Source organism: Chiloscyllium plagiosum, unplaced genomic scaffold (genome assembly GCF_037043375.1).
Source record: "Chiloscyllium plagiosum isolate Xiang-an unplaced genomic scaffold, Cpla_swu_hap1 HiC_scaffold_7, whole genome shotgun sequence".
Lineage (NCBI taxonomy): Eukaryota > Metazoa > Chordata > Chondrichthyes > Orectolobiformes > Hemiscylliidae > Chiloscyllium > Chiloscyllium plagiosum.
The window spans coordinates 64,903,717-64,928,355 of record NW_028270145.1 but is presented as its reverse complement, the minus strand read 5'-3'; the positions used below and the strand labels follow the sequence as shown (position 1 = coordinate 64,928,355).

Genomic DNA, 24,639 nt, shown 5'->3' with positions numbered 1-24,639 from the left:
GTAATCACCCTTTTTTATTTCTAAGCTCTAGCTAGACTATACTAGACAGGATTGAGATTCACAAGGAGGAGATGTTAGCAATTCTGGAGAGTGTGAAAATAGATATATCCCATCTGGCCCCGGTGAGTTATCTTAGAATTCTCTGGGAAGCCAGGGAGGAGATTGCAGAGCGTTTGGCTTTGATCTTTATGTCATCGTTGTCTACAGGAATAGTACCAGAAGACTGGAGGATATCAAATGTTGTCCCCTCGTTCAAGAAGGGGAGTAGAGATAGCCCTGGTAATTATTTTGGTTGTAACTAAAATGTTGGGAAGGATTATAAGAGAGAGGATTTATCATCTAGAGAGGAATAATTTGATTAGAGATAGTTAACACGGTTTTGTGAAGAGTAGGTCATGCCTCACAAACCTTATTGAGTTCTTTGAGAAGGTGACCAAACAAGTAGATGAGGGTAAAGCGGTTGATGTGTATGTGGATTTCAGTAAGGCGTTTGATAAGGTTCCCCACGGTAGGCTGTTGGAGAAAATCCAGGAGCATGAGATTGAGGGGGATTTAGCAGGTTTGGATCAGACATTGGCTAGCTGAAAGAAGACAGAGGGTGGTGGTTGAGAGGAAATGTTCATCTGTAGTTCAATTACTAGTGGTGTACCACAAGGATCTGTTTTGGGGCTACTGCTGTTTTTTACTTTTATAAATGACCTGGATGAGGGCGTAGAAGGATGGGTTAGTAAATTTGTGGATGACGCTAAAGTCAGTGGAGTTGTGGACATTGCCAAAGGATGTTGCAGGTTACAGAGGGACATAGGTAAGCTGCAGAGCTGGGCTGAGAGGTGACAAATGGAGTTTAATGTGGAAAAGTGAGGTGTTTCACTTTGGAAGGACTAACAGGAATACAGAGTACTGGGCTAATGGTAAGATTCTTGGTAGTGTGGATGAGCCAAGAGATCCGTGTCCATGTGCATAGATCCCTGAAAGTTGTCGCCCAGGTTGATGAGGTTAAGAAGGCATACCATGTGTTAGCTTTATTGATGGATTGAGTTTCAGAGCCATGAGGTCATGTTGCAGCTGTACAAAACTCTGGTGTGACCGCACTTGGAATATACATACAGTTCTGGTCGCTGTATTTATAGGATGGATGTGGAAGCATTGGAAAGGGTGCAGAGGAGATTTAGTAAGGTGTTGCGTGGTATGAAGGGAAGGTCTTATGAGGAAAGACTGAGGGACTTGAGACTGTTTTCACTAGAGAGAAGAAAGTTAAGAGATGACTTAGTAGAGACATTTATGATCAGAGGATTAGATAGGGTGGAGAGTGAGAGCCTTTTTCCTCGGATGGTGATGGCTAGCATAAGGGGACATAGCTTTAAATTGAGGGGTGATAGATATAGGACCGATGTCAGAGGTAGTTTCTTTACTCAAAGTAGTAGGGGTGTGGAAAGCACTGCCTGTAGACTTGCCAACTTGAAGGGCATTTAAATGGTCATTGGATAAACATATGGATGATAATGGAATAGTATAGGTTAGATGGGCTTCAGATTGGTTTCACAGGTCAGCGCAACATCGAGGGCCAAAAGGCCTGTACTGCATTGTAATGTTCTCTAGGTGGCCTCATTTGAAGACCTTTCTTGGACATCCTCCCTCATTACTGCAGTGATAGCTTCCTTTGTGACTAATACAAAGCCCCAACTCTCCATACAATCAATCAGGAGGCGCACTGAACACTCTTCCTGTACACGTGGTCATTATGGGCACTTGAAGTGCATTCTACGGCATCAGGTTCTCCAGCCTTTTAAACTTTACTAACTACAGACAACAAACTAGGAACAAATTACTCAACCTTACCCACTACTCACCAAATCAGATTTTTCTCTGTCTCACTCTCTTCCTAACACAATAACGACCACACTCTGTTCCTCCTGGTACTACTCTCTCTGTCTCTAAAGCTAGTTCCTATTGAATCATGATGTCACCTCAAGTGCTCTGCCTCTGAATTCATTTGGAAGCTGAAGCTGCACCTGCTCCTCTCTTCTCCCACTGCTGCTCTGTGTGAACTTGATCTGGGCCTTGATGCTCAAACTTTCATCCAGAAGTTCCACGTCTGCTGTTCACTTCCAGATTTTCTCCTCTCTCCCACTGCAGCTTCTCTGACTGAGCTCTTGTCAGTGTATAATTTCCTGTTCAATGAGACTGCACGGAATCAACATTGACTTCACTAGTTTCCTAACCTCCCCTCTCCCCACCTCATCCCAGATCCAACACTCCAACTCGGTGCTGCCCTCTTGAACTGTCCATCTCCCTTCCCACTTTTCCATTCCACCTTCCTCTCTGACCTATCACTATCAACCCCCACTTGTATCTACCTATTGCTTTCCCAGCTGCATTTAAAATGTTCAAACATCTGATTCATTTTGATTTTTGTTTTGCAGAATTTTCTGGGATGGAGCCCAAGCCTTCCAGGAAATCCACAAGATTGCCTGTTGAAGGACACAACTCTTTACCTGTGCCGCCTTCAGGAACAAAAATTTTATACGAGAGTAGATCAAATGGCCTGGGTGACTTGTATGCAACAAGAGACACTCCAAATAAAATTGAAAATGAAATTCAGGTAACAGCTCCTTTTTTATGTATCTTGTGGTGATTGTGATATTTATTTTTAAGCTACAATAGCTTACAATATAACCTTTTTGATGTCTAAAATGTTTAAAGTTGTTTTATGGCAGGGGAGAGAAGAAAAAGAATGGTTATGTCTGGTATTTTGGAGATGGTAGTTGGATCAGAAAGATGGGTTTTATAAGGGATGTTAATAGTGCTGGCAATGGCAAGAAGTTTGGAAATTTGCGTGAGCTGTTCTACCAACTGTGAGGAGGTGCAGAGAAGGTCAAAATTGGATGACTGAAAAATATGGAGGATGGGTAAAGCTGCAAAATGAAAAGGTCAATAAATAACTTTAAAATCAATGAGATTTTTTAATGCTTCCAGAAAGCCAGTTGAAAGTAAAAACCTGAACAAATGTGTTTATTTTCAGTTGTACATTACAAGCATACATCTTTTACCCTAAGGGCCATTGTTTCAGTTGCATAAATGAAATACCAGTTACTGCCCATCAACTGCACACAAATAAACATAATTAATGTAATGTTAACAAATTCCCTTCTCTCAAAATATAATTACTTCAAAATGAAACGAATCAGATTTCCATATTCTGTACAAACCTCATATTGCAAGGCACACCACTTCTGGAACCCACTGAATAACTTCTTGAGATGCATATTCCTCTTTGTAAAGCAACTCAATAGTTGCACAACTTGCATCCAGCATTAACTTTGCATGTTCCTTTCTCTCCAGATTTGTTTCAAGCCACAGGACATGCGTTGTCTGACCTGTTGTGCTTTTGCAGCACCACACCACCATTCATCAAGTGCACCTACATTAATTTCACACAATTTTTAACCTTTGGCAAGTATGATGAAGAAATTGTCTGTGACCCTTGTCTCTTTTTTTCTTTCTGATCAATGCCATTAATATTCTTCACACTCTGAGGTACACAGATTTTGTAAAGGGGATATAATAATGTTTTGACTGGTTAAACACAGATCCTCTGACTTTCCAAATATAAATTGTCCTGATATGCTCCAAAATCACACTTCAGTTGTATTTTTCTTTTGTAGAAATTGCTGGAGAAACTCAGGTCAAGCAGCATCTGTGGAGAGAAACAATTAAGTTCCTTTCAGGAACTCCCAAATGAAATGCTAGATACAGGTCATCAACTACTGAATTGTTTTGTTTTTTCCCTTTTTTTGATAGGTTTATTCAACAGGAGGCATCTCACAATAAATGATATCACTACTTAAAGAAGCTTATTCTAACCATTTTCTATAAAAGTCAAACTCTTCAGTGCCATCTGTATTATTCCAAATCTAAAGCAAGTAGCGCTGTTGCTGTGTTGATCTTCATTACTTAGTGAATCAAAATGACATTTAACTCAAATTGTTGCACATATTGTTGAAATGCCAACCCTATCAAACAGTTAAAGCAGTGTACAACTAACACATTCACTCAATGACCAAAACTTGTGATCAGCATAATTTGTTGGAATGCATCATTTTCTTCACCCTCTTCCTCAGAACTTTGTATAATTCTGGTGATCCTGCCTCTTATGTTTTGGGCAATTCACTGCGTAATGATGCTTTGAGTCACACTATAAGTACTTATTAACTGTTCTTTAGATCCCTTCATTTTTATTTCTATTAATTGTCATTTACACTAATAATTACATCTGCTAAAGGTGTTTTTATCCTCATTTTGTTTGACCTTCATCCTACATTGATGCCATTGCCCAGCATTTGGATAATTTCAAAATCCAGCAACATTGATTCCTCAATTCTTTGTCATCTTGGAATGTATCATTTGTTCTACAAAGGCTCAATAAAACTACTTACACAGGAACTTTGTTCCGAGGCCGCAGAAACATATTCTAATTTGATCTACATCTCATAACTGAAGCACCAGTTGGAACCCATGGTTAGTATTCTGTCCCTTCAAAAAGGCATTCATAGCTGGGACCAAATTGCTTTCCATTGCAACATATTCTTTATTTGGAGGAAGTGGGTGGACTTAAAGTTCGATTTGTTTTTGAGAATTAGTTCAGCAAGGTAGGAAGTTAGGTGAGGGTAATTTGGCATTGTGTTGGCTTCCATTCAAGGAATAAGCTTTGCTCTCAGACTGTTGTAGTCAAAGGTTAGGTGATTTGGGTGTCATTGGTGAAAAGATGATGGTTAGGGCCAGGAAACTGGAAGTGCGCTGGTATGCTGGTTATCGTTAGTGACATATTATCAGTTCAAGGAGCCTTCTTATCCTAGCTCTTTGTCTTTTCTATTCAGAATGTATTGGTTATGGGAACAGATACCTCTGCTGTTACTAATATATAACATGCAAACTTGCTGCATTTTATTATGTTGATTGTTGAGTCTGAGTTCTGCCTGATATTGCTTTATGTCCTTCTAATTTTTCAATAAATCCAGGTTTCCCCATGCTCCCTTTTGTCAACTCTTCCAATTTATTGCCTTACAACTGTTAGTATTTTGTGCAGGAGTCTCAATTGCATCATAATGCCCGTGGAGACTTTCCTATATCTGAACCAGAATGCAGTGAATATCAATTGAAACTATCAACTACCACTTCAGCGCACAACTCAAGATCTGAAAGACCATGGCCTGTGGGTTTTTCGGGAAACAGAATGGTATACCAATTTCAAATTTGGAAATGAACTGTCATTGCTGCTTATTGATTTAAAGATCCATTAATTTTACAATAGTGTTAACATTTAAAACACTATCAAATTTATTTTTTTCACAGTTCTCCACCTCTGAAGGTTGCCATTTGTCTGCACCTTTGCAGTCTACTTTATATAATGAAACAGAGAGACTTCCAGGAGCATCTTCAAGATGTTTAACACCCCAGAATGTTGATTCCAAGAGGCCTAAACTTGTGTCAACTTATTCTCCTAGAAATGGTGCCGATTGTGAGAGAAACAATTCAGGTATTTCTCCTTCATCCCATCACATGAACATCATTTGCAATCAGCACTTTCTCTTCTTTTGAGGGACTTATAGCTACAGGTGTTAGCTTTATGATACTCAACATATTGTTCTAAGACAAGTATTACAATGAGATGAGAGTGGCTACGGCGACCTCTTGATTCTGTTGTCTCTCTTTCTACTGTAGAGGAGAACTGACATGATATTCAGAACCATGTTATCACATTGAACAAGAAGTTCCATTACTATTTGCTTGATATTTTTAGTTGCTGACCTCCACTGTAACTGTTCTTATGTCACACAACATCAGGTTATAGTCCAACAGGGTTATTTGAAATCACAAGCCTTAGGAGTGAAATGAAGAAAAGCACACAGGCACGGAATTTATGATGTGGAGGTGCCGGTGTTGGACTGGAGTGGGCAAACTTTTAAAAAAAAAAATCACATAACATCAGGTTATTGTCCAACAGGTTTATTTGGAAGTACTTGCTTTCAGAGCGCTGCTCCTTCGTCAGGTAGTTGTGGAGCAGGATCATAAGACACAGAATTTATAGCAAAAGATTACAGTATCATGAAACTGAAATGATATTCAAAGTTTGGGGGAAATGATATGTTGAACAAACCTAGATTGCTGTTAAGTCTTATCTTTTCGAATGGGTTGCAGGTTTCATTTCATTATGTAAATTCCAGAACTTGCTTTAAGTCACATTCTCGAGATAACTTAAAGTCTTGTAAAAACTCAAGATTGTAAAACAGGCACATTCTCACCTCACACCTTTAATACATTTCTATGAGCTGAGATGTCACCATTTTATAAAACCTTAAGTTATCTCAAGAATGTAACTTAAAAGTAGTACAGGGATTTACATAATAATGAATCAAAACCTGCAACCCATTCTAAAAGATTAGATTCCCTGCAGAGTGGAAACAGGCCCTTCAGTCCACACTGACCCTCTGAAGAGTAACCCACCCAGACTCATTTCCCTCTGACTAATACACCCAACACTATGGGCAATTTAGCATGGCCAATTCACCTGACTTGCACATCTTTGGACTGTGGGAGGAAACCGGAGCACCCAGAGGAAACCCATGCAGACTCCACACAGAATGTGCAAACTCCACACAGGCAGTCACCCGAGGCTGAAATCAAACATGGGACCCTGGCGCTGTGAGGCAGCAGTGCTAACCACTGAGTCACTGTGCCACCCAATGAAAGATGAAAGACCCAATGAACATAGACTGCCAATTTTTCAGCTACAAACCCCAACAAGCAGACAAAACATGTCCAGAAGCCCTAGCCACTCTCCCCTACATCAAAGGCATCTTGGAAATGACTGCCAGACTACTCAGGCCTCTTGGCATCATGGTAGCCCACAAACCCACCAACACACTAAAACAGCAGCTAATGAACTAGAAAGACTCCTATACAGACAACAAGCAAAACTAATATCATTTGCAAAATACCTTGCAAGACATGTAACAAACTCTACATTGGACAAACAGGCAGAAAACTAGCCACCAGGATGCATAACATCAACTAGCCACATAAAGACATGACCCACTCTCAGTAGTAGCCTTACATACAGATGAGGAAGGACACCACTTTGACTGGGACAACACATCCATCCTAGGACGAGCCAAACAGAGACATGCACGAGAATTCCTAGAAGCATCGCATTCCAACCGGAACTCTATCAACAAACACATTGACTTGGATCCCATTTACCACTCGCTGAGAAAAAGAACAGGAAATGATGACATTATCACAGGAAATGACATTAGCAACCCAAGAAAACCTAAATGCAAGCAGACAGCGAGCCATGCCACCAATCCTTCGTCCGGAGGCTTACTGATGATACCTATTATGGTGACGAAATATCTGAAAACAAACCTTATAGCTCAGTGAGCAAACCCACATCCAGAACTTATCAGCAATCTAGGTTTGTTCAATATATTGTTTGTTGCATAATACTGTAATCTTTTGCTATGAATTGTGTGTCTTATGATCCTGCTCCAAAGTTACCTGATAAAGGATTAGCACTCCAAAAGCTAGTACTTCCAAATAAACCTGTTGGACTATAACCTGGTGTTGTGATTTCTTTAATGGAATTTATAAGCAGAACGATCAAAAAGATCATACAAATGGTGTAAGTGGAGTGTTGAATAATAAGTGTCTGCAGCTGCTCCAAGAAAAATACCCCAGTCTGTCCAATCTCCTTTAAAACAAAATCTCTCCAGCCCAGACAACATCATGGTGAATTTCCTCTGGAGAGTAAAATCCCAAAATTTGGATTCCAGAGCTACGTACAGTACTGTAGCTACAGCTTAACTAGTGTTTATACAGCTCCAGCATAGCCTGCCTGCTGTTAAACTCTTTGCCTTGGCCAAATATCCCATATGCAATGTTGTTTACATTATCTACCTTCGAATCATAGAACCATAGAGTTGTACAAGCAAGCCATTCGGCCTATCCTATCCAAAGAGTATCCCACCCAGACTCCCCCCTTACCCTATAGTTTTAACCCTCAATTCTCATGGCTAACCCACCTAACATACACATCCCAGAACACTATGGGGCAATTTAGCATGGTCAGTCTTCAGACTGTGGGAGAAAACTGGAGCACCTGGAGGAACCCATACAAACACTGAGAGAATGTGCATGAGAAAGAGCATCCTAAGGGTGGATTCAAACTTCGGTTCCTGGCACTGTGAGGCAGAAGTGCTAACCACTGAGTTACTGTGCCACCTCAACAGTGAAATAATAACTGTCTCACTAAGGAACCAGTCCACCCACGCATCACGGTCCTCCTGATCCTGGGTGCTTCCCAAGGCCTTGCTGTACATTATATACTCTCTCTTGTCTTGTCCAAGTGCATTGAATTGATTTCTATTTTTCATTGATCAGTCCATCTGACCAGCCATCTATATATCATGCCGTAATCTAAAGCAATCCTCACTATTTACCACCCCACTAATTTTCAGATCACCTGCAAACCTACTGATGAGCCTTCCTCCATTCAAGTCTAATTTGTTTATACAGACTACAAACAGCAGGGGCCTCAACACTGATCCCTGTGGAACTCCATTGAATGATGTCTTTCAATTATAAAAACACTCCTTGACTGTCAGCCTCTTCTGTCTGCCACAGCCAAGTTTGGACCCACTTTACCAAGTTTCCTTGCATCTAATGGGCTCTTAGCTTTGCTATAAGTCTCCTATGCACGATTCTATCAAAAATCTTGCTGAAGTCCACGAAGTCTATGTTGAATGCATTTCCCTCATGTACTCATTTGGTCACCCTTTTAAAAAATGTAGTCAAGTTTATTAGTTTTGATAAGGGAAGATCAAGACTATGCTTGCTGTTTTTGATAAATCCCTGCCTCTCAACTGCAGATGAATTCCGTCCCTCAGAATTGCTTCCAGTAATTTCCCCACCACCAAGGTTAGACTGGACTGTAGTTTCCTGGTTTATCCCAGTGTTAGTGGATTGCTCAGTTGGAGGCAGAGGAGCACAGAAGGGGAAATGAAGCTATTCATTTGAACTTAATATGGTTTTGCTTTATAACAGTCTCTTTGTATCTACCTATATGTATAATCGTCAGCACAGTGAAAATAAGCTTTTCTTTTTCCATTTGGTGTAATCTGAAAGTATTGAGCTTCATTCTTGCAGTTTAAGTTGCCTCATTATTAACACCATGCATGGTAGGATAAAACTGGAGTTTTTTTTAATATATCTTTCATTTGCAGATATAAATATGATGAATTGTTCACAAGATCCTTTGGCAAAATTCAGAACTCCATTTATTTTACGGCCCCATTAACTGATCATGATCCAAACTAACTTGAATACCTCGGAGAAAGTGAGGACTGCAGATGCTGGAGATCAGAGCTGAAAATGTGTTGCTGGAAAAGCACAGCAGGTCAGGCAGCATCCAAGGAGCAGGAGAATCGACATTTCGGGCATGAGCCTGAAGATAGGCTCATGCCAAAACGTCGATTCTCCTGCTCCTTGGATGCTGCCTGACCTGGTGCGCTTTTCCAGCAACACATTTTCAGCTCTAACCTGAATACCTGTATGTTTCAAAAATTCCTTACAATGGAAATCTTTGTGTTTTATCTAGAGTCTAATTGAATTATTTTGGAAAGCCATTGAATGGTGTGGGTACTAAATCTTTGTTAGCTCATAAGTAAGTTGTACAAATCTCTCTCAGCCCAATGCAACCCCCCACCGTACAAAATTCATTTGGAATTTGTGTTTGCATGTTTTTTGTTTCTGAAAGAAAATATTATCCACAAAACTGTTATTAAATTTGAATTATTCAGCATTTACAATGGAAGTTCATTGTGGGAATTCACATGTAACTGAGTGCCAGTTATCATGCAGTTGCAAATCTCCAGTCACTGGGTGCACCATGTTACAGAATCAGAGATGTATAGCATGGAAACAGAACCTTCGGTCCAACCCGTCCACGCCGACCAGATATCCCAACCCAATTACGTTTCTCCTTCTTAAAAGCTGCAAATTAATTCTCAACTTTGAGTCTTTTGTTTTGCTGCTTCCACTCCCATGTTTGCAATCACACTCTTTTATACCCCTTTACTGTTGGGCCAAGACAAGGTGCCTCCTTTAATGCTGGCTTAAGTCATCTGCACTTGCTTCCCAAATCCTACTTCATCCACAGGTCTGCTTTTGCATCTTCACCTGACCTGTTTATTGCTGTCTTCCTTACTTCCACATTGCTCTCAGCTGCCTCTTTCACTTTTTGCTGTTTGAACCAGAAGCATGATTTGGAAAGTGCAGCGAGTGCTTGTTTTGTACTCTTTGCAGATGTCTGAGTTTGGAGAGAGAGCAGGTCGTGACAAATTAGCTCAAGAAAGATGAGATGGAATTTTTACTGTTATCACCAATGGAGAAAACAGATATTGCAGCTATGTGGGAGTAATGGTAATGTCAGGGTTGGAAATTGCCCAGAATAAGCAACATCTGTATTGGAGGCATTAATTTTAGTGTATTTACATTACCAACTAAATGCAATTGTTATTGTCTCTATAACTTTAATACAAATCATAACTGGAAAGGTTTTCTCTCTCTCATTTTAATGTAAGAGCATTGCATTTCTGAATTGTACTAACTTAGGCTTTCTTTGATAGAAAAGGTAGTATTTAAAGGTTCATTATCCTAAATGTGAGCTGCTAATGTAGAATTTGGGACATACATGATGTTGTGCTTTGAAACTCAAAAAAGGAAACTAGTTTCTGAGTTTGACTTTCCTATGTAATCGTCTTCCATTGCATATTTCACGGAGGTAGGTTTTGGTTTGAAATTTTTGATTCCTTGTGTGTAGGTCCATACTAAAGCATTTAATGGTTTAAAATAACACAACAAGCAAGTAAGAATCAAGAGAGAACAAGTTATTGTTTTGTGTTTTCATTTGGTCTGAAGTCTGAGATAAAAGGTATTTGGCGTGGTTGGAAAAATAATGGCGTATTGACAAGTTGCATCTTTCATAACCTCCAGATAGCTACATAGAACAGTACAATACAGGCTCTTCAGCCCTCGATGTTGTGCCAACCTTTTATACCAACCTACATACCCTTCATTTTACTGTCATCCATGTACATATCCAAGAGTCACTTAAATGTCCCTAATGTGTCTGATTCTACTACCACTACTGGCAGTGCATTCCACGCACCTACCACTCTCTGTAAAGAACCTACCTCTGACATCTCCCCTAAACCTTCCTCCAGTTATGCCCCCTCGTGGTAGACACTTTCACCTTGGGAAAAGGTCTCTGGCTATCCATTTCATCTATGCCTGTCATCATCTTGTAGACCTCTATCAAATCACCTCTCATCCTCCTTCGCTCCAGTGAGAAAAACCAGTCTGGGAAGCATCCTGGTAAATCTCCTCGACACCCTCTCAAAAGCTTCCACATCCTTCCTATAATGAGGCAACCAGAACTGAACACAGTATTCCAAGTGTGGTCTAACCAGGGCTTTATAGAGCTGCAGCATAACCTCGTGGTTCTTAAACTCAACCCCCCACGAATGAAAGCCAACGCACCATAAGTCGCCTTAACAAACCTATCAACTTGAATGGCAACTTTAAGGGATCTGTGGACATGGACCCCAAGATCCCTCTGTTCCTCCACACTGCCAAGAATCCTGTCTTTAACTCTGTAATCTGCGTTCAAATTCAACCTTCCAAAATGAATCACTTCACACTTTTTCAGGTTGAACTCCATCTACCACTTCTCAGCCCAGCTGTACATCCTGTCAATGTCTCATTGCAACCTACAACAGGACTCCACCCTATCCACAATGTGAGCACATTTTCAAGTTGACTTACTGTTATAATGAATGCAGCATCCAATTTGCGCACAACAAGTTGCTCAAAACAGCTACTGGATTATGGTCAGTTTTTTATTAATTGTTACAAAGTTATTATTAACCATGAGAGTGGGGAGAGCTCTCCCTGTGCCTCTTCAGATTGCACCTATGGTACCTAAGAGGGCAGACGTTAATCTCCTCTAAAAGACAGCCAGGTTTTCAGACGTCCTTAGAGTGGGCCCTTAACCCTCCATCATCTGATTCTGGGACTAGAGCTGTACAGCTACACTAACCAAATAGTGAGTTTGTATTTAATAACTTGCTAATTACTTGTCAATTGCTCTTTCTAAGATTAATATCACAGTTGATTACAATAAAACGGATTGAACAAAAGTAGGAGAGAAGTAGTGGGTAGGCAGGAGGTCAATATGCAAGAAATAAATTAAAAATGTAAAGGTTCCAAATTACATTAAAAACAGAGAATTCAAATTTAACAATGCATTTCGTCTAGTTGTAAGTGGATAACGGTCTGGTCCACTCCAAGAACACAAACTCCATTCTTGAACTTAGGATTGGTTTGCAGCAAATCAATCAATTCTCATACCTACAGCTATCCTTCTCCTGTACATGCATAAATGCAAGAACTTGACATTCTGAAAATTATGAAGGGTGCATCCAAAATACTCTATCCCTAAGAGGAAGCTTATTAGAAATATTTCCAATGTATCATACTAGGGAGAAACCAGAAGAAGTCTGTTAGCATTTCTTTGTTCTTGATCTGTAGATAAATTGGATTTAGTTGTAGGGACTGTTATCCTGGAACTTTGAAGCAGAAAGTTGAACAAAGTTGTGCTTCGAGCTATAAAACATTAAGCAAAATGGAAAACATACAATTTGATGTGAATATATGTGAGTTGACATATTTGGTGCAAAGGACAAGAAATTGAAGTAAATGCTTAATTGAAAATAATACCTAAAGATCTAGTTAGATCTAAAGATATAGCTGCAGTTTTCAGAAAGTCTTAATGTAAGTAAATTAAGCCATAAAGTGCAGTAGAGTTTGGGTTTTTATGATGGAGTGCATGTAGAATTTGTATGTCTGCTCTGGGAGAATTGTGGAGGAGTAGCATGTTATGCAATAAGTATGTTTAATTAGAGGCTGCCAATTTTTCTCAAGTTCCAATTAATATTTGTGACAAAAAAAAAAACAAGGCGAGGGGAATGAGAGAAGTTTGGCTTGTTTTAGCCTCCCTCCCTCCTTGTTCTTACCTACCGCTGCTTTTGTAATGTCATCCACAGACATGAACTTCATTTTCATGATAAATACTGATGACCAGCTCTACCTCTTCTGCCTTTTCTCCTGATCTTTTCAGAATGCTTGACCAGTATTCAGTCTTGGGTAAGGTGGAATTTTCTCTGGATAAGTATTTGGAAAGCTGAATCCATCACCTATGCTCACCTGTACAAGCTAACTGCTCTTTATCCCTTTTGTGCCAAGTATCTTGAGTTCTGTTGGACTAATTGAGCAGAAATCAAACTTGTCACTGCATTTACCCCGATCTTAACCATTACAAAAATGGTCTTGTTCCACCTATACAATTGACTGCCTTCTCCCATCCGTCACTAAAACTCTTAAGTATAGCAATAGCACTTGCCATTTGAAGCAGTGTTGCCATTTGATGAGGTCATCTCATCTGCCAACTAATTTTACATACCCATACTCCACTGTTTTTGTTATCATTAAGGTATTATCAATCCCAGGTGTAAAATTAGCATTTAAATGGGCATGAATTTGCTGCTTATCGAAGAGTGCTAGAACTCTCGTTGTGGACACAAATATTTCTTATTTCAGTCCTGATAGTTTGGTAATTGGCCAGTTTGTTTTGGTTCTGCTTTGAGTGTACAGGACAAATATGGGTAGCTTTCCACATTCTTGGATACATATTAGTGTTATAGCTAAACTAAAATAATTTGGTCCTGAATGATCTGGCTGTATTTTTTGACTAATCTTTGACTCGCCAATCAGCAAAATTAGTTTCTTTATCTATTTACCTTTTGGAGTTAATTATTTTTTTAAAATTATGACTGTCAAGAAATGACTGGAGTCACTGGATTTAGCAATGGCTGTGGGCCCTGACAATATTCCTGCAAAAATCCCGAAGGGTTTTGCTTCGGAATTTGTTGCTCACCCAGCCAAATTATTTTAGTTTAGCTATAACACTAATATGTATCCAAGAATGTGGAAAGCTACCCATATTTGTCCTGTACACTCAAAGCAGAACCAAAACAAACTGGCCAATTACCAAACTATCATAAATTGACTGATGATTCAGAGTATTATGGAAAGTGCCATCAACAATGCTAGCAAGTAGTCCTTGCTTAGCAACAACCCTAACCCTAACTGTAACGCTATCCCTTAATGCTCAGTTTGGATTCCACCAGAACCCTCAACTCCTGACCTCATTATAGTCTTGGTTCAAAAGTAGACAATAGAGGTGAAATCAGATTAGATTAGATTATAGTACAGTGTGGAAACAGGCCCTTCGGCCCAACAAGTCCACACCGCCCCGCCGAAGCGCAACCCACCCATACTCCTACATTTACCCCTTACCTAACACTATGGGCAATTTAGGATGGCCAATTTACCTGACCTCACATCTTTGGACTGTGGGAGGAAGCCGGAGCACCCGGAGGAAACCCACGCCGACACGGGGAGAATATGCAAACTCCACACAGTCAGTCGCCTGAGGCGGGAATTGAACCCGGGTCTCTGGCGCTGTGAGGCAGCAGTGCTAACCACCGTGCTGCCCACTAAGGGGGCTAGAATTTGGCGGTGGAGGCGGCCCAGGACTTGCATGTCCTTGGCAGAGTGGGAGGGGAAGTTGAAGTGTTCGGCAACAGGGCAGTGGGGTTGTTTAGTGCGTGTGTCCCGGTGGTGTTCTCTGAAATGTTCTGTAGGTTGGCATTCTGTCTGCCCAATGTAGAGGAGAACACATCGAGAGCATTGGCCACAATAGATGACGTGTGGAGGTTCAGGAAAATCTGTTAGGTGTGGAAGGATCCTTTGGGGCCTTGGATGGAGGTTGGGGTGAGGTGTGGGTGCAGGTTTTATACCTCTTGCAGCGGCAAGAGAAGGTGCTGGGAGTGAAAGGTGGGTTGATGGGGGGTGAGGTGGGGGAGTTGACGTCAAGGACCTAACATTGGAGTCATGGAGTGAATGGTCTCTGTGGAATGCAGATGGAGTGGGAGGGAAATATGTCTCTGGTGGCGTGGTCTGTTTGAAGGTGTCGGAAATGGTAGAGGATGATGCATTATATCCGGAGGTTGGTAAGATGGAAGGTGAGCACCGTGGGGAGGGGTCTGTCCTTGTTGTGATTGGAGGTGTGGGGTTGAAGGGTGGAGATGTGGGAAGTGGAGGAGATGCACTGGAGGGCATTGTTGACCACATTGGAGGGGAAATTGCAGTCCTATTATCTCCTCGTTTCTCTGTTTTGTTTATTTTGACATCTCCATGAACTTAACTTCAATGTCATGTTTTCAACTAACGCTTGTAAAAATCAGCCTGTCATTAGTATGACCAGAGGGCTATAATTGAAAAAAAAGCTTTTGTTGAACTTCATTTCGGCTGCAGAAAGACTAAACCCAGGGGTCCGAGGACAAATTGGGAAGACCAAGGCCATACTTGAAATAAAAGGAATTCAGTGAAACATTCACTAATTAATTCCATGTACTATAGAGGAATTGCCAAAAATGCACTGTCTTTGGATAAATGTGATATGGGGTGGGAGGATATTCTGTGTTTGTGTTGCATCTTCTGTAGTTTTGTCAAAGATGTCAAAGCGTGCTAAAAGTAAGAATAAAGTAACATTTGCTTGTCTTTGGAAAGGAGATGAGGGGTAAGCCCAGGAAGGGAATAGATTGGTAGAAGTAACAGGCAAGACTGTGAAGTTGAACACTCTATTTCTTCACTTTTCTGCCTTTATATTCTACGTTTAGTTTATTTTTCTATATTTTAAGATAGCTGGACAGTGACAACACTTCTCACTGAGTTTTGCCACCAGATATATGTGACAGTAAAATAAATCAAATCAAGGTAGGGTAAAATGGAATGATAGTGGGAGGGGGCACCAGTGTAGCCATCGGTATAACTAAGGAAGAGACTGGCGGTTGTGTTACCTGAATAATTCTTGGGTGGAGGCTCCATGCCTTAATTTGGGAAAGAGGCTGTTTTACATATCTTGCAAAAAAAGAGAACAGAGTGGTGTGATGAGTATCCTCAGAAATTATCTAAAGGAATTGGGTGAAGTTAAGAAATGCTTATTCAAGTAGTGAGAAGTGGTTGTAATTGGAGAGCTTGAAGAAGATTCTCTCGTGAGGGATGGTTGTGTAATAGTTAAATACCATTGTGAAAAGGTAAATGGAGGTCAGAAATCCATGAATTGTTCAAGTGGGAGAGGGCATTAAAGGGTCATGCATGTAGGTCAAACAAGATGATAAGTCATTTCAGTGGAACAGACTAAAATTAGTTGTGCCAAGACAGTCAGGGTTTTAAATATAAAATCTTATAAGATAAAATGGTTGAAACCTAGAGTTTTTTTTTTGAAGACTTAGGACCATAGAAAAGTTATGGCTCGGGCTGTTCAATCATGTTGGCCAAATGAACTGAAGAAGGGTTGCACTCGAAATGTTGACTTCTCCATCTTCTGTTGCTGCCTGGTTTGCTGTGTGCTTCTAGCCTCTTGCTTATCGGCCAAATTAACTCGCCGCCGAATCATAGAGATGCCCTTCCGTCCAACCTGTCCATGCCGACCAAATATCCCAACCCAATCTAGTCTCACCTGCCAGCATCCAGCCCATATCCCTCCAACTCCTATTCATATACCCATCCAAATGCCTTTTAAATGTTGCAATTGTACCAGCTTACACGACTTCCTCTGGCAGCTCATTCCATACATGTACCACCATCTGTGTGAAAAAGTTGCCTCTTAGGTCCCTTTTATATCTTTCCCCTCTCACCCTAAACCTATGCCCTCGAGTTCTGGACTCCCTGACCCCAGGGAAAAGACTTTGTCTATTTATCCTATCCATGACCCTCATAATTTTGTAAACCTCTATAAGGTCACCCCTCAACCTCCAACGCTCCAGGGAAAACAGCCCCAGCCTGTTCAGCCTCTCCCTATAGCTCAAATCCTCCAACCCTGGCAACATCCTTGTAAATCTTTTCTGAACCCTTTCAAGTTTCACAACATCTTTCCGATAGGAAGGAGACCAGAATTACACGCAATATTCCAACAGGGGCCTAACCATTGTCCTGTACAGCCGCAACATGATCTCCCAACTCCTGTACTCAATATTCTGACCAATAAAGGAAAGCATACCAAACGCCACCTTCACTATCCTATCTACCTGCGACTCCACTTTCAAGGAGCTATGAACCTGCACTCCAACGTCTCTTTGTTCAGCAACACTCCCTAGGACCTTACCATTAAGTGTATAAGTCCTGCAAAGATTTGCTTTCCCAAAATGCAGCACCTCGCATTTATCTGCCAACTCTCAGCCTATTGGCCCACCTGGGCAAGATCCTGTTGTAATCAGAGGTAACCTTCTTTACTGTCCACTACACCTCCAATTTTGGTGTAATCTGCAAACTTACTAACTGTACCTCTTATGCTCGCATTCAAATCATTTATGTAAATGACGAAAAGTAGTGGACCCGGCACTGATCTTTGTGGCACTCCACTGGTCACAGGCCTCCAGTCTGAAAAACAACCCTCCACCACCCTCTGTCTTCAACCTTTGAGCCAGTTCTGCATCCAATTGGCTAGTTCTCCCTGTATTCCATGAGTCTAACCCTGCTAACCAGTCTCCCATTGGGAACCTTGCCGAACGTTTTACTGAAGTCCATGTAGCACCGCCTTCCTAACCTGCAATCTTCTTCCCGACCTCTCCGCCCCCACCCCAGTCTGACCTATCACATTTCCGACGCCCCTCCCCCAAGTCCCTCCTCCCTATCTTTTATCTTAGCCTGCTGGACCAACTTTCCTCATTCCTGAAGAAGGGCTAATGCCCGAAACGTCGATTCTCCTGTTCCCTAGATGCTGCCTGACCTGCTGCGCTTTTCCAGCAACACATTTCCATCTCTGATCTCCAGCATCTGCAGACCTTACTTTCTCCTCCATGTAGATCACATCTACCGTTCTGCCCTGGTTCATAGCCTTCAGACACAGAATCCAGGTTCATTTTAGCTAAGTTGAAGGTTTTTGTCTCACTACCCAACTAGGCAGTGAATTATTTTCTCTTGTAGTCCCTAACTCTTCCACCAATCACCTTAAATCTGTGCCCTGATAACAGACCTCTCTGCTAGGGACCATTGGTCTTCTCTGTCTACTTTATACAAGCCCCTCATTATTTTGTATTCCTCAATTAAGTTGTCCCTCAGCTTCCTCTGTTCTATCCAACCTTTCCTCCGACCTGTACTACTCAGGCACTAACAACATTTTTGGAAGTCCCTTCTGGACTCTCTCCAAAGCTATTATGTCAATCTTGTAATGCAGTGACAGGAACTGTGCACATAATTCCATCTGTGACCTCATCAATATCTTCAATAGTTCCAGAATTTACGTCCCTGCTCTCATATTCAATACCTCATCTAATGAAGAAAAGCATCCCATATTCCTTCTTTACCACTATATCTACCTGTCCTGTCACCTACAGAGACTTGGATGTGTAATCCAAGCTTGTAAATGCCATTTACTTCTCAGAGTTATCAAGTACAGCATGGAAACAGACCCTTTGGTCCAACCTGTTCATGCCAACCAGATATTCTAAATTAATCTAGTCCAGTTTGCCACCATTTAGCCCATATCCCTCTTAAACTCACATTCAGATAGCTATCCCAATACCTTTGTTGTAATTGTACCCACCTCCACCCCTTCCTCTGGCAGCTCATTCCATACACACACCACCCTCATACGTGAAAAAGCTGTCCTTTTGGGTCCCTTTTAAATCTTTTCCCATCTCGCCTTAAACCTCTAGTTTGGTACTCTGCTACCCTGAGGAAAAGGCCTTGACTGTTTGCCCTACACATGCACCTCATGATTTTATAAACTTCTATAAGATCACCCTCAGCCTCCAACACTCCAGAAAAAATAGCCCCAGGCTATTCAACCTCTTCCTATAACCAACTCTGGTAACATTCTTGTAAATCTTTTCTGAGTGCTTTAAAGTTTCACGACATCCTTCCTATTAGCAGGGAGACGAGAATTGAACACAGTATTCCAAAAGTGGCCTGACCAATGTCCTGTCCAGCCTTAACATTACCTCCTAACTCCTGTCACTATCCTATCTACCTGTGAGATCATACTTTTGAGGAGCTATGAACCTGCATTCTAAGGTCTCTTTGTTCAGTAACACTCCCCAGGACCTTACCATAAGTGTATAAGTCCTGCTCTGATTTGCTTTTCCAAAATGCAGCACCTCATTTATCTAAATTAAATTCCATCTGCCACGCCTTAGTCCATTAGCCCATCTGTTCAAGGTCACATTGTACTCTTTGCTGTCACTGCACCTCCAATTTTGGTGTCATCAGCAAACTTATTATCTATACCTCCTATGTTCACATCCAAATCATTTATATAAATGATGAAAAGTATTGGACCCAGCATTCAATCCTTGTACCCCACTGCTGGTCACTGGCTTCCAATTTGAAAAGCAATCCTCCACCATCACCCTCTGTCTCCTACCTTTGAGTCAGTTCTGTATCCATGTGGCTAGTTCTTCCTTACTTCCATATGATCTAATCTTGCTAACCATTCTACCATGCAGAACCTGTTGAACGCCTTACTGAAGTCCAGATAGATCACATCCACCCGCTCTGCCTTCATTAATTCTCTTTGTTACTTGAAAAAACTCAGTTAAGTTAGTAAGACACGATTTCCCATGTACAAAGCCATGTTGACTATCCCTGAACTGTCCTTGCAATTCTGTCAATATCCTCCTGTTTATTCTGTAGTCTCTTTTTGTCTTTCTCAAACTAATTTGACACTTCTGCCCATTTAAACTTCTTCAACAATCATCGACAATCAAATGCATGTCAAATTGTTGTGGTTCGCAAATTTTCCAATTATACAGCCTACATTCAAGACCAAGTCATTAATACATATCGCAAACAACAATGGAGCCAAAACAAAGCATCATTAGAAATCACTTGCCCTTTGCAAAACCATCTGTCAACTGTTACACTTTTGTTTCCTGTAACCGAGCCAGTTTTGGATCCAACTCATCACTTTTCCCTGTATTCCAGTGACTTCAGTTTTTAACAATCTGCCATTTGCGACCTTAATTAAAATCCACAGACAACATTGATTGCACAACCCTCATCAATCTTTTTTGTTTCCTCAAAAAGACCAACTAAGCTAGCAAGATGTGAGCTTCCCTTCACAAAACACTGCTGACTATCCCTGATTAATCTCTGCATTTCCGAGTAGCAGATAATCCTATTTAAATATTGATTTCAGTTACTTACCCATCAGAGATCAGACTGCTTTGCAATTATTTGAAACATCCATTGCAACGTTTTTGAATAATGTAACAAAGTTTGCAGACTTCCTATCCTCTGCCACCATGCCTACATCTAATGCAGCTTGGAAAATGATCCTCAGAGCATCCATTATTTCTTTCCTCACTTCCTTTAAACAACGTAGGATACTATTCATCTGGCCGTGGTGATTCCTCCATCTTCAGAGGTTGATCACTTTGGTACTTCTGTTCTCATTATGCTTATTTATATAGTATTTCCACACTTCTCCTGTTCAACTGAAATGTCTGCATCTTCCCCCTCCATTGTGAAGATAGAGAGAAAATGCTCATAGAGCCCTGCACAAGTTACTATGTGGATCTCTGACAGGCACAGACCTTTCCATATATACCTTTTGCTCAATGTAATGAAAAAAATTTTACTGGTCAGTGTTTCTTTGAATCTTTCATTTCTGCTTTCCTAATTTTATTTTTCACTTCACCACTTCACTTTCTGTACTTCTCCAAGACTCCTAAAGTATCACTTTTTTTGAGATTGGCATAAGCTCTTAATTTTCAACTTTATCTTAACTCCAGATTTGACAGTACCACCTTTTTTAAAATGAGAATACATCTACACTGTGCTTGTCGAATCTCACTTTTGCCTAGCATTGACTTGTCACTTACTTTCCTTCAGCTAGCCTTGACCAGTCCTCCTCATTTACTCTTGTTCCATCTTTGTACCTTTCCATCATGGTGCTAAATCTATTATGATCATTATCTCCAGTGCCATTTACTGCTACTTTAACCCCTTGCTCAGCTTCATTTCCCTGAAGCTAAATCTCATTGGCCTCATTACCTGCTGGCTTTAAACATAAGCTTGCAATACAGTTCAGCAATTGTGTGCCTGCTGTGTCTTTCACACTAGTTGCATTCCACTGATATTTTAGTCCCAAGTTAAAGTCCCTGGCTATTATGTCCTGTGTGGAACTTACTTGGATTCTCTTATCACTATTACCCTTTCACTCACATCTGTGGTGCCAATGACTTAGCTCTGACTGAATTTTCTTGAGGACAGTTGCCCCTCACCAAAATCCAAAATGGAATACCGGTTAGCAAGCACAATAGACTTGGGACTCTGCACGGACTAGCTAGTTCTTTTAAACTGCCTGGCAGGCACCTATTCCCTCACTGCCTGGCTTCCTCCACCACACTTAAATTGAAATTGCAGCCCAACAGGTTTAACCCTGTGCAGGTTTAAGTCTGTCAATCTGGTCCCAGTGAGACCCCTGATATATCTGCATCTTTAAGCATGAGCATTGGACACTGCTCTTACTGGTATGCCAATGTACAGAGCCTCCAATTGACTGACAGCTCTATGGCAGGACAGTTCTTAGAGATGTATAAGTTAAAGCATGGTACGCTAATTAAGTGGAGATGGATTCATCCTTGACATTTTACAATGAAGGGCAGAAAACCCACCCTCAATGCATTATGCAGATCCAGAATGCAGCAGCTAACAGTAACGTGTTTTGCAAAAAATATTTGCTTACAATTTGATGGCAATCCATACTTTATTTATAACATAATGATAGTTGAATTGAAAAATTGAGAATGAGAGCCTGGAAAATGGAGTGTTGCTTTTTAATATGGAGAGTAATAAAATTCCAAATGACATTCAGTTTGACTTTTCAGTCATTGGTTTAAAGTGTCTCTTTCAGTCTTGACTGCCATTTAAAAAATGGGCCTGAAGACAAATGTCTTGTGAACTGTGAGTGTATTGTTTTGATCAAATGAGTTGGTTAATTCATTTGGTTTCCATGATGTTTCTTAATTTGAACTGGCTGAATAATAACTGCTGAAGAGCTCTGTGTGAATGTCTCTAAGAATAGCCCAGAGCACAGCTGACTCATTAGATAGTGTACACTAATGTTTATAATATTGTTCACTCCTTTAAAAGCTGACAATTACATAGCTGTGCAGATCACTATTTTACTTTTTTTGTTTTCAATATTGTATTGATTTGGATTGTATTCCTTGTGCAGTTTCAGAATTTGGTAAACAGAATTTTTTTTCCTTGTGTCTCAGATTCGATGTGGAGGTGCTCTCAGTTTCCAAGATCATCAGCTGTGCAATTCAATTCAACATCTAGAGGTGAAACTATCTTCAGTGAAGGAATCGAGATGGAAAGGAGAACAGAGTCTAGTCCTGAAGAAGGTGACAAACTTAGTCATGGAAATAACAATTAACCATGGGTACAACTTAATACAACTTAAAACATTCAAAATGTTTTAGCATCACAGAGCACAGCAAAACCCTTCAGTCCAACCATAATCCCAAACTAAACTAGTCCCAACTGCTTGCCCTTGGTCCATATTCCTCAAAACATATTCTTAATCATGCATTTATCCAAATGTCACTTAAACATTGTAACTATACTTGCATCCACCACTTTGGAAGTTCATTCCACACAAACCACTGTGTTTAAAACAAATGTTCCCAGCAACATTCTACGAGATCTCTACTGAAGCCTCTCCCATTTCATAATATCCTCCCTATAACAGGGCAACCAGAACTATACACAGTAATCTACAACAAGCCTCACCGACACCCTGAGCAACCCTCAACATGACATCCCAACTCTTATACTCAAAGGTCTGAGCAATGAAGGCAAGTGTGCTAAATGCTGCCTTAACCACCCTGTCTACATGTGACAAACTTCCAAGAATTATGTACTTGAACCCCTAGGTGTCTCTATTCTACTATCCTGCCCTTAAGTTTTACTAAAATGTTATATCATGCAGGGATATCTGGTCGGCATGGACAGGTTGGACCAAATGGTCTGTTTCCATGCTGTACATCTCTATGACTCTATGCCACTCCTCAGTCCATTGACTGAATTGACCAAGCATTTGAATGTTTCATTCTTAAACTCGAAAAAATGATAGCTTTGTGTTTTAGAAGTATTTTACGATCAACATCATGTCCACACTGCTTGCGACATTAAACTCCAATAATTACTGAGACCTTTGAAGTAGGTAGTTTCATTTTTCCATCGATAAAGAGGCCTTGTGATAACATCCCCGCATGTGAACTTGAAATTCTGAATTCAGGTTCCAATCCCACTCAGGACTTTATGACCAAGGAAGGTGTGTTCATAACATGGCCATTTAGATTGAGTGTCGACTTGTTAGTAGTTCAAACATACACCAATGACAGGTGGTAAGAATAAGAGAGATTCCTGGTCAGCCACATGATAAAAGGAATTTTGACCTTGTGCCATCACTTTCCCTAGCTTCAGGCCACAACTTCAAGTGTATGTGACTCGAGCAGCTCTGACTCCTTAAAGTGCCAGTTGACTGGGCTGCTGGTGTGGGTCAGATTGGTGGCCATTTGATTCTTGCCCCTGCTTGTGATGCAGTACCACTATGGAACTTACCTTTGGGCTGAATACTTGAGAAAAGGAAAGATCGATATAAAAATGTGTTTTTATTTACTTGTAGTATAGCATCTTGCATGATACTTAATTGCATAACTAGATAATTGAACTTCTAAGAGATTTTTCCACTTCTTGTGAACTTGTTGCCAGATTGCCTCTACTTCAATAGGTATTTAAAACAGGAATTAAGATTTTCAATTGAATCACTATTAGGAGTAATAGCATAAGGATGAGGGCACCTATTTTTTTCAAATTTGTAATGGGAGTTTGTGGTTCAGATTTTTAAGACTTGCATTCTTCACTCAAGCACTGCACCAAATCTTCATATCTCATTTGCAACTTAGCAGCACATTTATTTCACCTTTGGTGCCAAGTACAATCCATTGATTCATCCACATGGCTACTATGGTAAATGTCAGCAGTCTGCATGATATTATAATCAAGTTCATTATGATCTAATACCTGTATGCTGGCGGTCTCAACTTATCTAATTGCAAATATCTGCTGGCAAATTTTAAGCACCCTGATTTCCTTGTGTGCAGGATCCACTAACCACAGAGATTTTAAATCAACATTTGAGCCCCTGCTTTGTATATTTAATATTAAATTCACATGTGGACCTTCAGGGAGAACAAATTTAAAAACAAATGTTTTGTTAAAAGGGGAAACAGTCTTCCACTAGTCCTTTATAAGAAAGGTATAATCCTTGCTGTTTTCAGGAAATTTGTCTTTCTTTCTAGATTTCTTTACTGCATTTATAATGGATTATCTGAAATAATTCCTGAATTCTAGAAGCGTCCTTTTGTTGAGGAGAATAGTATT

At 40.5% G+C, this 24,639-nt stretch overlaps 1 protein-coding gene across 4 annotated transcripts in view; it reads left to right on the top strand.

Annotated features, from left to right (window-relative positions):
* marchf7 (membrane-associated ring finger (C3HC4) 7) overlaps nucleotides 1–24,639 on the top strand; it is a 68,242-nt gene that overhangs the window by 10,598 nt on the left and 33,005 nt on the right. The window contains exons 2-5 of one of the 4 annotated variants that reach the window (XM_087989094.1): nucleotides 2,424–2,602; nucleotides 5,075–5,236; nucleotides 5,353–5,536; nucleotides 22,467–22,595. In XM_087989094.1, coding sequence (XP_087845220.1) covers nucleotides 2,435–2,602; nucleotides 5,075–5,236; nucleotides 5,353–5,536; nucleotides 22,467–22,595 — 643 coding nt within the window. In that variant the 5' untranslated portion in view covers nucleotides 2,424–2,434. Of the gene's footprint in view, nucleotides 1–2,423; nucleotides 2,603–5,074; nucleotides 5,237–5,352; nucleotides 5,537–13,223; nucleotides 13,264–22,466; nucleotides 22,596–24,639 lie in introns of those variants that run through there. The other 3 variants (XM_043693836.2, XM_043693839.2, XM_087989095.1) reach the window with 3 other exon arrangements.